Genomic DNA, 16,688 nt, shown 5'->3' on the forward strand with positions numbered 1-16,688 from the left:
AGCTAGATTAGATAAACTGATTGTTATTTTTGAGTTTATGTTTATAAGTATTTCTCTTATCCTATTGAAATAAGCATTACTTATAATTTTTCGGTGAGGTTACGCTGGTCGGGCCCTATCCCCCGAAGCCCAGATGTTTTCGGAAGGACACGCCAGTGTTATCAACCAATGACCACTCCCCACACCGTGGGGTAAGTGATTATTGAGTCCGAGAATCATGTGCCCTGAGCCAGCGCAGTGAACCAAGAATGACAGCCTTCTGAATTTGTTCGGCTAAGATTTCTGCCGTAGTGCAGCAATTCGACATTCGAAAGTAGAGAGGGCATCATTCCACCAAGAACTTCAGTAATTGAAACAACCGTTTCGACAAAGGGTTCTGGATAGAGCCTGTGGAGTTCGAAGAAAAAATCTCTATATTTTACCAGTTTTTCCTCCTCTTTTGGGACGACGTTCGTCTCGCCAGGAGCTGAAAACTCCACCATAACTATCGTCTTGCTATGGTCGAGTAGAACCACATCAGGCTTATTAGCTTGTATAAGACTGAGGGTGGGGAACGAACAGTTCCAATAAATGCGGAACTTCCCGTTCCCCAGAACGAATTTAATACCCTCCGAAGTGTAGGGCAACACCGGTGTCTTATCAATACCGTAAAAGTGCTGTAGGTGCTAATGAAGCACTCTTAGGTCCATGTTCTATCAATGGATATAGGCTGAGACCGCATATGCTGAACATGCAGACAGCAGGTGCATTAGGTTTCGCGCATCGCGCGAAAACTAAACCGAGTTCATTAGCTGTCATGAAGAGAAATGCTCTAATTCCTGCTCTCTCATAGTTGCGGACCATGCAGAGAAGGGGATCCGAACTCCTGATGAATCTACAAGTTCCATTCTCCAAACTCAAAAGTTCACGTGGAACGGACGATTTGGAATGAAAACTCCAATTTCAGTGTCTGCACAGTAACTCCTATTTCAGTGTCACTGTTTTTCGAGTTTGAAAGCCGTGGATTTTTGGAATTTCTTCCTGACGTTTCGCTGGCGCGAGTGGCTAGCTTCTTCAAAGGTTTAACCATCATGGCTGGCTGTCCGATGACTAATTTTTAGGCTTCGTAAAGCGTATTTATATCTTGTCAGGTAATCAGTTGTATTGGTACCTGTATTTGTACCTGTACTTGTGCCAGTACTTGAACCTGGAACATTAACAATCTTGCTGCCTGTTGTCATTCTGCTCGTTATTCTCGAATTCCTTAAAATGGGGTTCCATATTCGATTGAGGTTAACCGCTTCTTCTTTTCTGTTGAAATTCGCCGTGTGTTTGTGGATCTCTATTGCCTCCCGTAGATATCCCGTAGATGACAGCAAGCCATGAAACGTCAGGAAGAAATTCCAAAAAACTCACGGCTTACAAACTCGAAAAACAGTGACACTGAAAACTCCAGCCACGAAAGTCTAAACCATTTTGGAAAACTCCTATTATTATTAATAATAATTCGCATACAATGTAACTGATTGGACAAAAAAAGAGTTCAATAGAATTAAATAATTAGAAATAATCACCTTAATTATAATTACTCTCCGAAATGAGACATATTGTGCTTGGCAACATACGAGATGGAGAGACGACGACGATTTCAACGAGTAAGCTAGAGAGTCACCTGTAAACATCTTACAGACAGGTGCGTTCGATCAATATTGATGCTGCCATATTTGTTCTCGAAGAAAAAAACGTTTCGAGCCGTAATACGTTCACTTTGAGGTCGATGTCCTGCTGGGGTCACAATTTCTCCTCTTGGGTAATGGAAAAATTACGAATAACAGTGGAAATTTTAATTTTTGTCTTACCCAATTCTCCGTTTGTTTGATGGAAAGATAAATGTCATTCAACATTAATATTAAAGTACGATAAACTGCTGGTTATTGTTAAAGACCTTTTTGTCACTTAACCATTATTTTACTTTCTCAATCTGACGTTGAAGGTAATTTTAATTCAGCCCATCCATAGGGAACGTATAAAATGTACTATCCATGATAAAAGTTATATAATTTTCATAAAATTTTTCATTTTGGTAGTTTGACTGGTTGAACTGGTTCGACAAACTATTCTACAGTTACTTTTATGCAACAGCAGATAGTTATGAAACTCAATTATATATGATGGAATTGGCCAATATTTGATGAAAATCCATAACTAACGTATTCAAAAAAAACTTCATTGTGAGATTTTCACTAAACGATTTCACAACACGTGTTTCGCCATACAATGACTTCTTCGGGCGTATCTTTACTAACTAATTCTACATATTCAATGCTGAATATACCTTATTCTAAATTTGTTGTACCTAAATTTCAAGTACTCACCTGATTTTTACCTAAGTTTATAATGAATTAAATTACCTGTGCTTGTGTCCCAGTTTCCACATTTGAATATGATCTTTAATTCTTTGGGAAAATGTTCTCCTTGTTTGGCCAATATACAGTTTTGTTTTTAATACACAGATACTGGTCGAACGGTTATTACATTGCATAAAAATGACTACGTGAGAAAAACTCTAGATTTCCTCAATTCAGGGAGTTACGAGATTCTGAAGAATGACCCTACAACTATGTACCACAAAAAGATTGAGGAAATCCTTGAAACAATAGAATTGGTTGTGAATGGAAAGGATAAATGTAGAGGGTTGATCATGAATCCACAACCACCAAAACTGTATTCTCTTATTAAATTACACAAAAGCAATTTCCCGATTAGACCTGTGGTGTCTGTTGTAACGGCACTTACCGTAAAAGTCTCAGAAATCCTTATAAAATTGATTCAAACCTATACCAATTTCAACCCGAAAGTATAAATGATTCTCATCGATTAGTGGATAATATTTAAAACGTAATTCTTCCTGATAACGCAAAATTAATATCGTTCTATGTCCAAAATTTATTTGCCAGTATTCTGCCAATTGAAACAATTGGGCTGGTTGAGTGTCTCTTAGACAAAAAACACGTGAATCCACTAATAAAACAGAAAATTTTAGATTCACTCACTATTTGTCTATCTCCAAATTATTTCCAGTTTGAGTCCCTTGCTGGCTGAAATTTTCATGGATAACATAGAGTATGAAATCCATAATAATCAGTTAACTAACAGTTTCTTGTACTGGTACAGATACGTAGATGATATCTTAGTCTGTTTTACTGCTTGAGATAGGCAATTAGGCAAGTTCATTGAATATGTCAATTCCATCCACCCGTCAATAAAATTCACCACTGAGAGGGAGGTAAATAATTCAATAAATTACCCTGACTTAACCATTACGAAAAATAACAATAAACATGGATTTGCAATATTCCACAAACCATCGTACACGGACATTATCATACATAATTCCTCCACACACCCTAACCAGCATAAAGTTGCTGCATTCAATAGTATGTTTCAAAGACTTTTGAATATTCCACTGTCTGAGAGTAATTTCCAGAGAGAGCTGAGTTTGATCAAACAAATCGCGGTTGACAACGGTTATGTTAGGTTAGGTTGGGTTAAAGACTCCATTCTTTCCAAAAAACTACAAAAGCAAGCCATGGACCTGGTCTACCCAAATTCAAGATACCATAACGTCAGTTGAAGAACATTGTCATATTTGGGTGAACCAACCAATAATATTGCCCGTTTTTTGACGAAACAATGCGTAATTAAAAACAATAAAGACAAAATCTTTGGTGTCGGATGGATCAGGAGTATATAACCTGACTTGTGGTTCTTGCCCAAACCTGTATATTGGCCAAACAGGGAGAACATTTTTACAAAGAATTAAAGAGGATAGAAGTAGTTGTGAATATAGAAAGATCAATTCCACATTTGCAAACCACCTTTTAGCCGAGAGACATGAATACTATGTGTTACATTTAAAAGAGAAGAGTTTGAAACTCAATCTTCTAGAATGTCCAGAAATCAATAGATTCAGGAATCAATTTCAAATGAGTAACTTAATACAAAGATATGTCGATCATGCAAAAAAGTAACTTTCAGCTCTCTCGAAACAGCTCTAAAGTAAGAATTAAAATGTTCGAAATTTTGTTCTACAAAGAAATATGATAAAGAAATGTTTCTCATTGATTTGTTATTCTACACTATTGCCGAAAAAATAGTGTACGCAACACGCCCGAAAATATTTTTTGGACTCGCAAACCTCTAGGACTCACGGCTCGTCCTAGAATTTTGTCTACTCGTCCGAAAAAACAGTATTTTCCGGACTTGTTACGTAATTTACTATTACCAGCGATAAGAAGGGAATAAATTGCCTTTTCCTTTCTTTAGAAGTTTCCCGTTTTTTGTGCATGACGATGGGAAGATAGAAAAAGCTTTCTTTTCCCAAATAATAGTCTCTCCTGAATATTTCCTTTTCAGTTTAAAATCGTAGACGTTTCTCAATAGAGAGCGCAAATAACTTTTACTTGTATTTCCACTAATTCAATCCAGTGGTGGCCGTCGCATCAGTAAAATAACCACTAACTTCCGTCGGATGTAACCATCATCATCGGCTATATTTTATTGAATTAACTCGATTGATTAATCTCTGGAACACCACACGGTGATGTCTGCAACTCCCTCTTGAATATCATCTCCCTTATCAACGTCGTTCACCAGAATTGATCATTGTGGGAGAAGAAAAACGAAGAATAAAACTATAAATATTTGTTTGTCTAATGAGTTTTTCCGGATGTGAGATTATTTAAATAACTCTTACTAGTTTCGTCTGTTATGCATAACTAGTTTTTGTCCGCGGCTTCGCCCGCGTAGAATTTGGTTTGTCACATCAATTTTCGTGACAGACCATTTTGAACAAATTTATAATTTTACTTTAAAAATACAGTAACTAAAAAAATATGCCAACTGCACTATGTAGTCAATAGCTTCGAGAATCGAGTTATGTTACCTATAAAGGAATTCGCAAAACTAACACAACCGTCAATGACTTCTTCCCTCACGCGTTTGTCCGCGTTCGGGTCGCGTTCTCGGCGATGGCGCTTCATTGCTTATACCGCCCCTCTATCTCTGTGCATTTTCCCCGTCGTCTTACAGTAGACGCGACGTATAATGACTTACTTACTTCTCTAATAGTCATAATAATTTTACCACCAACGCTGGGGTATTCCCCAGGAATATATGTCTCTAATCCTCCAACCCAAGACATATTGGTGTCTTGGCAAAATCATGTCGCTAAATTGCAGAGGCTGCTTCTCAAAACCTTGGGACACTGTTCCGAACCAGAAAACTGTACACACATCAGCAACTTTTGATACTTTATAAAGCTTAGATCAGATCTTTGGAGTATTGTCCTCATGTATGGAGCTCTGCCCCCAAATATACCCTGAAGCTGCTGGAATCCATTTAGAGAAGGGCCATTCGCCTGATTGGAGACACGAACATATCTTGCATTCTTGATAGTCTGAATAATCGAAGAAAGGTTGGAGATTTGTCTCCTTTTTATAGATACTTTCACGAGGGGTGTTCAAGTTACTTGGCAAATTTGATTCCACCAAGAGCGGTACATATCAGAAATACGCGACGGACTGTGGCTGCTCATTGTTTCGAGGCTCAACTCAGCACACCTCGAACTTCACTGTTTAAGAACTCTTTCATTCGGAGAACTGTGTTCATGTGGAATAAACTTCCTAAGAACGTTTTTTCAAAGTAATTCAATCTCCAGCGATTCAAATCCAATGTGAATCGCTACTTTCGCGCAGGCAAAAGAGCGCTTGAGCAAAAGAGCGCTTGTGCTTTGTTCTTAAAAAAACAAAACCATACCTAATAAGATTTTCATATTAACGATGACAACAACGATGTGATTCCTGGTACTTCCCGGAAGGTTGTCGAAAATGGTTATTTTCTAATTGCAATATTGCAATTGTACATTCACAACAAAGATTTTGTGAAATTTTCAAAGTGACATAATATCGTTTTCGTATGTTGAATACGGTTTAAAGTGCTCGGTCACATCATTTGGGGAAATTTTATTGATCAATAAAAATATCCGAAATACATTGTCCGCGTTGTGTATTTACAGACCCGGGAGCTTTCATTGAGCGGCTGTTGCTGTAAGAGGGGCGAAATCTCGTTGGGGTTGTGAATTGTGACGTAGCCACTTGAGATAGCGTGTGTTTTCAAGAGGTCTGCTGCAGGAATATAAAACCGTTCAGATTTACCCTCGTTCCTTTTATATCGATATTCTCGAAAAAGATGAAAATTATAATAGTGTACACGTCGTGTCCGAGATATGTGGATTTTCTTGCACCGAAAGCTTTCCAGATGAGTTATTGAGATCAAGTGTCTTTAAAAACGATACTTCCCACGAAGTGGGCGACATCTATATTTGACGTTGTAAACCACTGTGACAGTGAACAATAAACATTTGTATGAAAGTGGGTGACAATATTTCATGATGAATTTTACTGTTTCTGATTTCCATTGCCAAATATGATTCTAATGTTATTTAAAAGCTCTGAACTCTTCTTTTTTATCGATATTCTCGAAAAAGATGAAAATTATAATAGTTTACACGCCGCGTTCGACATATGTGGAATTTCTTGCACCGAAAGCTTTCCAGATGAGTTGTTGAGATCAAGTGTCTTTAAAAACAATACTCTCTATGCAGTGTACGACATCTATATTTGACGTTGTTAACCACTGTAACAGTGAACAACAAACATTTGTTTGCAAGTGGTTGACAATGTTTCATGGTGAATTTTACTGGTTCGGATTTTCATTGTCTAATATGATTCTAATATGAATTGAAATCTCTGAAATATACTTTCATAACGATATTCTCGAAAAAGATGAAAATTATAATAGTGTACACGCCGTGTCCAAAATATACGACATCTATATTTGAAGTTGTTAACCACTGTAACAGTGAACAACAAAAGTATGTTTGAAAGTGGATGACAATGTTTTATGGTGAATTTCACTAGGTCGGACTTCCATTGTCTAATATGATTTGATATCTCTGAAAGAACTAATAAAATTAAAATGAATAGCTAAAATATCAATTATATTACGTGAAATGAAATTTCAGTGCAATAAAAATGAATAAAGAATCAAAAATTGAACAGTTGAAAATAATTTAAAAAAATATTTGAAACCAAATTACTTTACGACGTTTCGATTGATAGTATCCACAATCGTCTTCGGGTGATGACTGGAATATTCTTCCGAGAGGTGACTATTTATAGGTCATTCAAATTCTTTCACCTATCTCCTCTTTCCTCGCTCCGCTTCACCGGTTTAGCGGGAGTTGCTCTTTTTCCCGCTTGATTGAAGATTTCCATATATTGGGTATCTATCTCTACGCTAGCTTGACAGAATGCATCGTTGGACAACATTTATGCAACTTCTTTGAACTTCCTCTTATACCAGTGTTCCTCCCTGTGGACCATAGCTTGGGACCACTCTATGTTATGTTGATAAGTCCAAACATGCTCTGCTATTCCCGATTCGGTGGTTTCTCCTCGCTGTGTGTTTCTCTTGTGCTCGACAATGCGGACTCCCAATGGTTTCCTGATATAGGATTTGCCGCACTCACAGGGTATCCGGTAAATGTAATTCTTGGAATCGCAGTCCGCGTTTTTGTGAGGCTGCTTCAGATGGTGTTTTCGGATCTGAAGTAGGTTTTAACGTACTTGGACCCAATTATTCTTATCCTTTCCAAAAATCCTCAAAAGTAGGGAAGGGCAACAAAAAAGTTTCTCATTCTTCTTTGATTAGAAATTATTTCAAGAGTTATTTTATAAATAAGGAATCAAAATTGTGAAAATTTATGGAAAATTCAGACTGAAAAGCAGTATAATTAAAAAAATCCTTTTTCAGTTTCATACATAATGAAATAGAAATACTTCCCTACATAAATTTTTTTTAGAAAAAAAGAGTTGGATAATTTTAATAATTCTTTCCTGAAAACAGAGAGTTCAAAATCAATTGTTTCTTTTAAAGAACTTGTATGCCTCGTGGAAGGACTGTTTTTTATATACAGAGCACTCGTAAATAGTCCCTCTCCTCTTTACATTCGAATGGGACAAGATATCAGAGATGGACCATATTTTGTAAAAATAAAAATATAATTTTTAGTACTTTTTGATGAAAAAGCCAACAGAGTGATATAACTTATCGCCGACAGGGCACTATCAACTTTTTTTTCAAATTAAAAGGGGGTATTGTGACATTTTTTATTGAAGGAGTTTCAAACTCTATACAATGACCTTCACTTTTTTGAATTTCGATAATGGATTAATGATTGAATTTGGGACTCGGAATTTCGAAATCCGCCACCCTATGTCACATTTTTTTAAATAAAGGTTCAACTATTTTAACCACCGCGTTATTATTCATCTTATACATAAAAAATAATTTGAGCAAATTAAAAATGTTCTCCTTGAACCCCCAATAGTGACACAGTTCATTTTCGAACACATTGCTAACATTTTGGAATGTTTCTGGAATAAAACTATAGCACAAGATTTGGGAAATCTGACTCTAAGTTTCTGTATTGTCCAGGTTGCGTAACGTTATAGTATCGAAGTAAAAATTCGAGTGGTGTCAAATCCGGTGAACAAGCTGGCCGTTCCAACGGACAACGCCTACCTATTCACATTTCTGGATATGTCCGATCCAACCAATCCCTCACATGCCTGAAAAAATTTAGGGATACACCATTATGTTGGAAAACAACGTATTTGTCGACTTAATCTTGATTGTTGAACGTGTGTGAATTATGTTTGAAAAAAATAACCATAAAAGTCTGCTTTGAATCACGATTCTTCTACGTATTTTCTGGATATGAGGTTTCTTACATGTATTTCTTTGTTTCAGTCATCCAGTTCCCCTCGAAGAGTAGCAGTCCCTGTCCTAGTCAAAGACGGCAAACCATGCTCGGGCAGCTCCGCCAACCAGACGGCCACCTCGACTGCCTCATCTGACACCTCTCGAACGCAACAGTCGCCGGCGTGTCAGCCGAGCCAGCAGCAGACGCAATGCATGGCCAACAGCGGTCTGGCGATGGCCTATCGACAGCAGGGCAATTACCAGCAACAGTGTGGTGGATATTTGCCGCTCCAGACGCGGGCCTGGTAGTACGAGCAGCAGAACTTGTGTTACGAACAGTACGGGCTGGTGTACTGCGGTGATATGTGAAAGGGATATACTTAAGACTCGATGCGTTTATGAAACGTGCATGGTTTTTGAGAGGGATGTCCCTATAGCGGTTTTGGTGTTATTGCGACTCGTCGGTGCGATGTAAGCACATATAGGCGACGGGTTTAGAGATTCCAAGGGTATCCAGGGGAAGATAACTTACTCTAACTTGATTTCCTTAGAATATTCTAAGAAATATCAGTTTTAATATGAAGAAATTGTGCCAATTTAGATGAATGAGTTTTTCAAATAACTTCTTTGGTACAAATTATGATTTATGAATAGCCGACCAAGTCTGTAGAGATTTTTTTATTTCATACAGGGCATACAGGGTTGCCGAATAGACGCGTGACATTTTTCTTTGTGTAAATATGTTTTTGTGTCAGAAGCAGAAGCAGAAACACCTTCTCAAAAAAGTGTTTAGTGACACATTGTGTAAACCATTTAACATCAGTATTTCACAATGAATAATATTCAAAATGAATGAAAATGATCATATCATAATATACTAGACATTTGGCGTATTTATGATTTTTTTCTCAAAGAATAAGATGCATTTTGTCGGGCAACTGTCAGTCTGTACATGACCATAGTGTTGTTTTTCAGTTTCCACATACCCCTTCCAATAAAGAAAATAGGAAGTAAAGTACAAAAAAAACTCCTTTTTCTATCTTTTCTACTTTCTGTACTGAAAAAAAGTCTATTAGTTGAACAATAACGGAGAAAATATTTAGCTGATATCAAAGTTGTTTATGCCGGTTTCAGATTGAAGTTTTAGGCTTTCACAGTCAGAAAGTAACTTTGGTTTTCCGAGCTAAGTAGCCGTGGTCCTATGGAAAGATTGGCGTTAGCAATGCGTTGCAACTTGTTTGCGGTGGACTCGTTAATGAGTCTACCAAAGTCATTAACGAGCAATGCATTGCGAACTTGTTTGTGAGAGACTCGTTAATGAGTCAGCCGATGTCATTAACGAGTCTACCAACGATAAGACTGCAACGCATTGCTGCCAAACACCGCTGAAGATGCAGTTATAGGTGGTTGGTAGCAATACGTTGCGACCTCGTTTGTGGTAAACTGGATAATAAGTCTACCAACGTCATTAATGAGTCCATCGACGTCATTAATAAGTCTACCAACGTCATTGATAAGTCTAGCAATGTCATTGCTGAATTTACCAAGGCCATTAACGAGTCTACCAACATCAATAATGAGTCTACTAACGTCATTAACGAGAAATGCGTTGCGACCTCGTTTCTGGTAGACTCTTTAATGAGTCTACTGATGTCATTAAAGAGTCTACCAACGAGAAGGATGCAACGCATTGTTGCCAAGTGCCGCTGATGCAGTGCAGTTAGAAGTGGTTGGTAGAAATGCGTTGCGACCTCGTTTGTGGTAAACTCGATTATAAGTCTACCAACGTAATTAATGAGTCTATCGACATCATTAATGATCCTACCAACGTCATTCATAAATCTAGCAACGTCATTGCTGAGTCTACCAAGGCCATTAATGAGTCTACAAACATCAATAATGAGTCTACTAACGTCGTTAACGAGAAATGCGTTGCTGCGACCTCGTTTCTGGTAGACTCGTTAATGACTCTACTGATGTCATTAACGAGTCTACCAACGAGAAAGATGCAACGCATTGCTGCCAAACACCACTGAAGATGCAGTTATAGGTGGTTGGTAGCAATACGTTGCAACCTCGTTTGTGGTAAACTCTATTATAAGTCTACCAACGTCATTAATGAGTCCATCGACGTCATTAATGAGTCTACCAACGTCATTGATAAGTCTACCAACATCAATAATGAGTCTACTAACGTCATTAACGAGAAATGCGTTGCGACCTCGTTTCTGGTAGACTCGTTAATGAGTCTACTGATGTCATCAAGAAGTCTACTGATGTCATTAAGGAGTCTACCAACGAGAAGGATGCAACGCATTGTTGTCAAGCGCCGCTGAAGATGCAGTTAGAGGTGGTTGGTAACAATGCGTTGCGACCTCGTTTGTGGTAAACTCGATTATAAGTCTACCAACGTAATTAATGAGTCTATCGACATCATCAATGATCCTACCAACGTCATTGATAAGTCTACCAACATCAATAATGAGTCTACTAACGTCATTAACGAGAAATGCGTTGCGACCTCGTTTCTGGTAGACTCGTTAATGAGTCTACTGATGTCATTAAGGAGTCGACCAACGAGAAGGATGCAACGCATTGCTGCCAAGCACCGCTGAAGATGCAATTATGGCTGGTTGGCAGCAATGCGTTGCGACCTCGTTTGTGGTAGACCCGTTAATGAGTCGACCAACGTCATTACTGACTCTACCGATGTTATTAACGAGCATGCTTGTGGTAGATTCGTTAATGAGTCAACCGATGTCATTAACGAGTCTACCAACGAGAATAATGTAACACATTGCTGCCAAATTCCGCTGAAGATGCAGTTATGGATCACGGCTACGTAGCCCAGATATCCTAAGTTTATATTCGGACACTAGCAATGGTTTACACACTGCAAACAATTATTTGGAAGGATGTTATTACCAGAAAAATAAATGTTCTTGAGCGGCAGCCCGTGTCTTCGATGACGATCGCATATCCTTTATTGAAAAAGACACGTGAAAACTGCAAAACAAAAGTAGGATCATAGAGAGAATGAAAAGTTGAAGCAGAAGAAAGCTTGATTGTCCAACGAAACCCAACCTCAATTTTCGAGAGATAATTTTTAAAAATGAACTAGGTCGATCGCTATTTCTATTATAAGAAATGTGGGGTGTCTTCTCATTGGTGAGGCTGAATACAGCATAGTTTCAGAGTGGACTGTTTTCTTTGGGACACTTTGTATTGTTGAAGAAAAATGTTCGATACTTTTTTCAAAATATTAATAAGGATAAAACTCATCAAACATTTTTCTATGAGTTGAGGCGTGTCTGTAACCCCATACAAGTGTACAAAATTGTTAAACTTCAAATTTTCATGACAAAATCGTTGATACATGGCATGTACCTGCAGTTCTTTTGAAAAAAAATGAATGAAGTATCTGAATGACACCGTAACGATATTTTATCACCATTAATTTGCAATTTCCGTGGATTTTTTTTCAGAATTTTCGTTTTATTCTTTCGTTTCTTGAGGTGGTAAAGAAATGGAAAAGAAATATTTTGCATTCACATGTCCTTCATGTATTTTTTTGTATATAGAGAAAATCAGGCAACATCATTCAGCCAAAATTGTGTTTAAAATGTTGAACCCTGAAATTCTAAAACGATTATTGTATAATACTCATATAATGTTATTCGTGTTACACAACTTATCAGAAAAATTTATGAAAATTATTTTTCTGTCGTATAAACTCTTCAGTAAACCAGTGTTTTGTGCTACATGTTATTCGAGAATTCGAAAACTGTATTTTGTTAATGAATAAAGTGCAATCTTAACGAACTTTTTGAATTACGGTAAATTTATTGTTCTGGTCATCCAAATAATGGAAACCTCTGTAGATAATATTTTACAAAAATCGAATGTACAAAAATGTAATTTATTATAGAGTCAACAGTTGGGCTGAAAAATTTGTAGGCTAACATAGACAAAAAAATGTTGTTGATGAAATTTAATTTTATCATTGACTATAACGGGTGATTTTTGAGAGGTATAGAATTTGATTTTCAAAACAAGACAAAAAATTTTTAAAAATTGATGAAACCTTTATTAGAATCGATAGAACGATCAATATAATTTAATGTTTGAAGATGATTTCATACAAATGCTGTCCGCGGCTCCGCTCTAGATGGCCCATGCGCAAGGGCCAATTTTGGCACACTCTCGTAACATATCGACTAGTATTTCACGTATAAATGCTTCAATATTGGATTCCAGAGTGTCAGTCGTTGCTGGTTTATCCCTGTAGACATGGGCCTTAACATGACCCCACAAGAAATAATCCAAAGGCGTTAAATCACACTATCTAGGCGGCCAGTTGACGGGCCCCTAGATAAAGCGTGTACACCGAAGGCGGATCTTAATTGGGCCATTGTTTCGCGTGCCGTGTGGCATGTGGCACCGTCTTCTCCAATTCTTACATTTTAGGCAACAAAAAGTCGTCAATCATCACACGGTAGCGCTCGCCATTCATACTAACGTTCCGGCCATTGTCGTCTTTGAAGCAGTACGGCCCGATGATGCCTCCGACCCATAATCCACACCAAACAGCGACTTTTTTGAGATGCATCAGTATCTCTTGCAATGCTTGTGGCTGGTCTTCACTCCAGATGCGGCAATTTTGCTTGTTAACGTATCCATTCAACCAGAAATGAGCCTCACACCAAATGTTAGACGTTGTGGGAGGTCGTGTGGCTCCAATTCTTCACCAGCTGTATCTTATAAGGTTTTACATCCAAATCCTTTCGCAAAATTTTCCACTTAGTGGAGTAACAGAGGCCCAATTGCTGCGAACGGTGGCGAATCGACATTTCACGGTCATCACGAACACTGGCGAATACAGCCGCAATATTTTTTGTTCGGTCCTCACTCTACGTAGTTTAATGTCTAATCATGTAAACTGGGTTCGAAATTTAGTCACAAGCTTCCGAATAGCTTCCTCAGTAGGCCGACGAAACTGCCCATAAATTGGAAGAAGTGCACGATGCACTTTCTTCACCGATCATGAATTTTGATAATAAAATTCAATAATTTGCAAGCGTTGTTCATTCGTAAGTCGATTCATGGTTAAATTATAGACCAAACTGAACAAGTTTGACAATGAAACAAGACACGATTCACGCGGGATCTGTCAAAAACAGTGCTGCCAAAAAGATACCACAAAAAAAATCACTCGTTACACGTGTCTTTTGAAGGTTACAGTTAACTGAAAATCATATGGATTTGATACTAGTAGCGACATATGTGTGTTAACCTACGAACTTTTCATCTCACCGAATACATAGTGGTCGACGAACTATTTTAGTGAATCGAAATGCAATAAACTGTCCATTTGACTGTAAATAGTAAATTATTATAGATCAAGTAGAATAGTGTATGTACAGTATCTGTAGAATAATGTATATCTATAGGTGAATTGCACTGGCATGTATGGTAACTGTTTTTAAATTCCTCAATAAAATGTACAACCGTCTATCATAATATTCGTTTCATTTCTCCTGCTTAAGTTTTTGTATAACTGAGGTGAATTCACTGTGTATATTTCCAAAAACTTTCGTGTTGGCGTTTTTTCAAACAAGTAGTAGAGTTACTAGATATCGAGCAGGAACATTATTCAGCTACAAATAAACTTTCGTATCAAATTTATGGTAGGCACACTTGGAGTTAAGAAATATTTCCGGAATTTTTTCCCAACATCAAACCATTATTTTAACACCTCGACAGGTGTTTCGATCACCAAGTGATCATCTTCAAGAGGCAGATCTAACTTTCCTCCCTTGAAGATAATCACTTGGTGACCGAAACACATGTCAATGTGTTTAAAATAACGGTTTGTTGTTGGGATGAAAGTCCAGTAATATTCATTACTACACCAAAGGTTCCAAACAGTGCATCACAAGTACTGTTACAGTATAATCTCTCTTAGAGTGGTTGTCTGTCTGTTTCGCATATTCGATAAATTATGTCAAGGTCATTGTTCTGCAAAGTTCGCAACTAGATACGTTTCTCGATATCTTCGTTACATTTTTAATAACTAGCGTTGTGAGCTTAGTTGTTATTACCTCTTTTAAAGGGGATACAAAGCTGAACTCAGAATCTAAGGCCACCCTTCATCAAAAGTATGGATAAAATAGTTGATGAAGTATTCTAGAGTTGTTCTCTCTATCCTCTAGGCCTTTTTTTTTTATGCCGTTGGATAACGAAATAAAAGAATTTCTGAAATTCGAAAGCCTGACAGTTCCGCTACTTCCTGGAAGTTGAAGAAGTGCAGTTTCAACTTCCCAGTTTGCAGCCAAAAAAGGAGGAAAGCTAACGAATCGGATGAGTACCACCATTATTTCTTTGATTATTTATTACCTTTTTCTTCTGACAATCAATTTCGTCACCAGCCAAGTTATTTGTAGTTATTTTCAAGCTAACTTGTTTAACTATATAAATAAATTAGACTTGTTTCAACCCCTAGTAAGTAAGGGGGTATGTATTAGTATATCAGAAAGTAAGTTCTGTAAAGTCACGTAATATATACGTTCTCTCTCTCTCTCTCTATCTCTCTCTTCAAAGAAAAGGTTGCATTAATTGAACTACTTAGAAAATACGAACCACCCGTCTCCACTGAGCTAACCAGTTGTTACGGTTTTATTTTGTCATTTGTTCTGTTTTGAGGTCAACGACTATTTTAAACCTGAAATTAATACTTCCATGAAGGTTTTGGGATATTTTAATACCTCGTCATTCATTTACTGATTAACAACTATACAAGGATATATTCGAACGCATTAGTTATATTCGAACATATATTCGAATTCTCTAAGGGTTCTGTGCTCTGTACGGTGAATTGTGTAGTGAGGGTGTTCTGTGACTTTGGTTCCATGAATGTCTTGCCGCCAGGATTCAAAATTTTTTGTGGTACTTTTGGTAGCCATTTTGCTAATTTGGAATTTTTGTCCAAACTTCTCGTTTTTTCGGATTAACAAAGTAAGATCATCTTCTATAAGAATAGGAAATCGTTTTATTCTTGGCATTTGGATGCTGGTAAAACATTCAACTCACTTGTTGGATTCAATTTCTTACGGAGAACCGAATCTTACTGATTTGAATCTTGGCTTCTTGGGGCAAAAGTACCGTACCTCAAATACTGGCTTTCAGTAGAGCACTATTAAATTTTGATACGGTTTCACCCTTCAGAGTAACAACTGATAAAACTCTTACACAGTATATAAAGACTCCTTCTGAGCCAGGAAAGAGCCCGTAACAGTACACTTGGAGTTATTGACAACGTAACAATCCACATAAAAACATGTCTCTTTAAAAAATAATATATTTTCAAACAATCCTGGCCTTCAGAAGGTGAACATTTTGCAATCCTAATGCAACGATTACGAATTGAACCCCTCAGCTAGGTGATCATACTTGCCACTTTCTGCCAAGTCTTCATAATATACGACTGTGCTTTCTTCATTTTCTCACACATTTTGATGATAATATTGATACCAATAACAATAATAATAAGAACTCTCTCTCTCCGACTGTTCTGGTCATCGGAACTGTCGGAAAGAACAAAGTTGTTACTACAAATATGCTTGCCGTTTCTATTTCACTCTACTTCTTTGAAGTAGTGAAATTGACTCGACGAAAAGATCCAAAAAATGATGAATCTCCATAGCTCCATAGCATCCCAAATCGTCTGTTCCGCGGTTGTGCTTTCACCGACGCCGTGGAGCTTTGAGCTTGGAGTGTCTAAATGGTAGAATGGTACTAGGTGGATCCTGTAGAGTCACCAGGTACGCGACAGTAGAATATCAGGAATTGGAACATTTGTTCTCAAGGCAGCTGCACGAGCGGCT

At 37.5% G+C, this 16,688-nt stretch overlaps 1 protein-coding gene across 1 annotated transcript in view; it reads left to right on the forward strand.

Moving 5' to 3' along the window:
* Positions 1 to 13,716, forward strand: part of scro (scarecrow) — a 63,126-nt gene extending 49,410 nt beyond the window's left edge. The window contains exon 7 of the mRNA XM_074179656.1: positions 8,854 to 13,716. Within this exon, the coding sequence (XP_074035757.1) occupies positions 8,854 to 9,114 (261 nt within the window). The 3' untranslated portion in view covers positions 9,115 to 13,716. The remainder of the gene's footprint in view (positions 1 to 8,853) is intronic.
* The last annotated feature ends 2,972 nt before the right edge of the window (positions 13,717 to 16,688 follow it).

The sequence above is a fragment of the Leptinotarsa decemlineata genome, unplaced genomic scaffold (assembly GCF_025532065.1).
Source record: "Leptinotarsa decemlineata unplaced genomic scaffold, Ldec_3_MD MMD2_tig00026282_RagTag_RagTag, whole genome shotgun sequence".
Classification (NCBI taxonomy): Eukaryota; Metazoa; Arthropoda; class Insecta; order Coleoptera; family Chrysomelidae; genus Leptinotarsa; species Leptinotarsa decemlineata.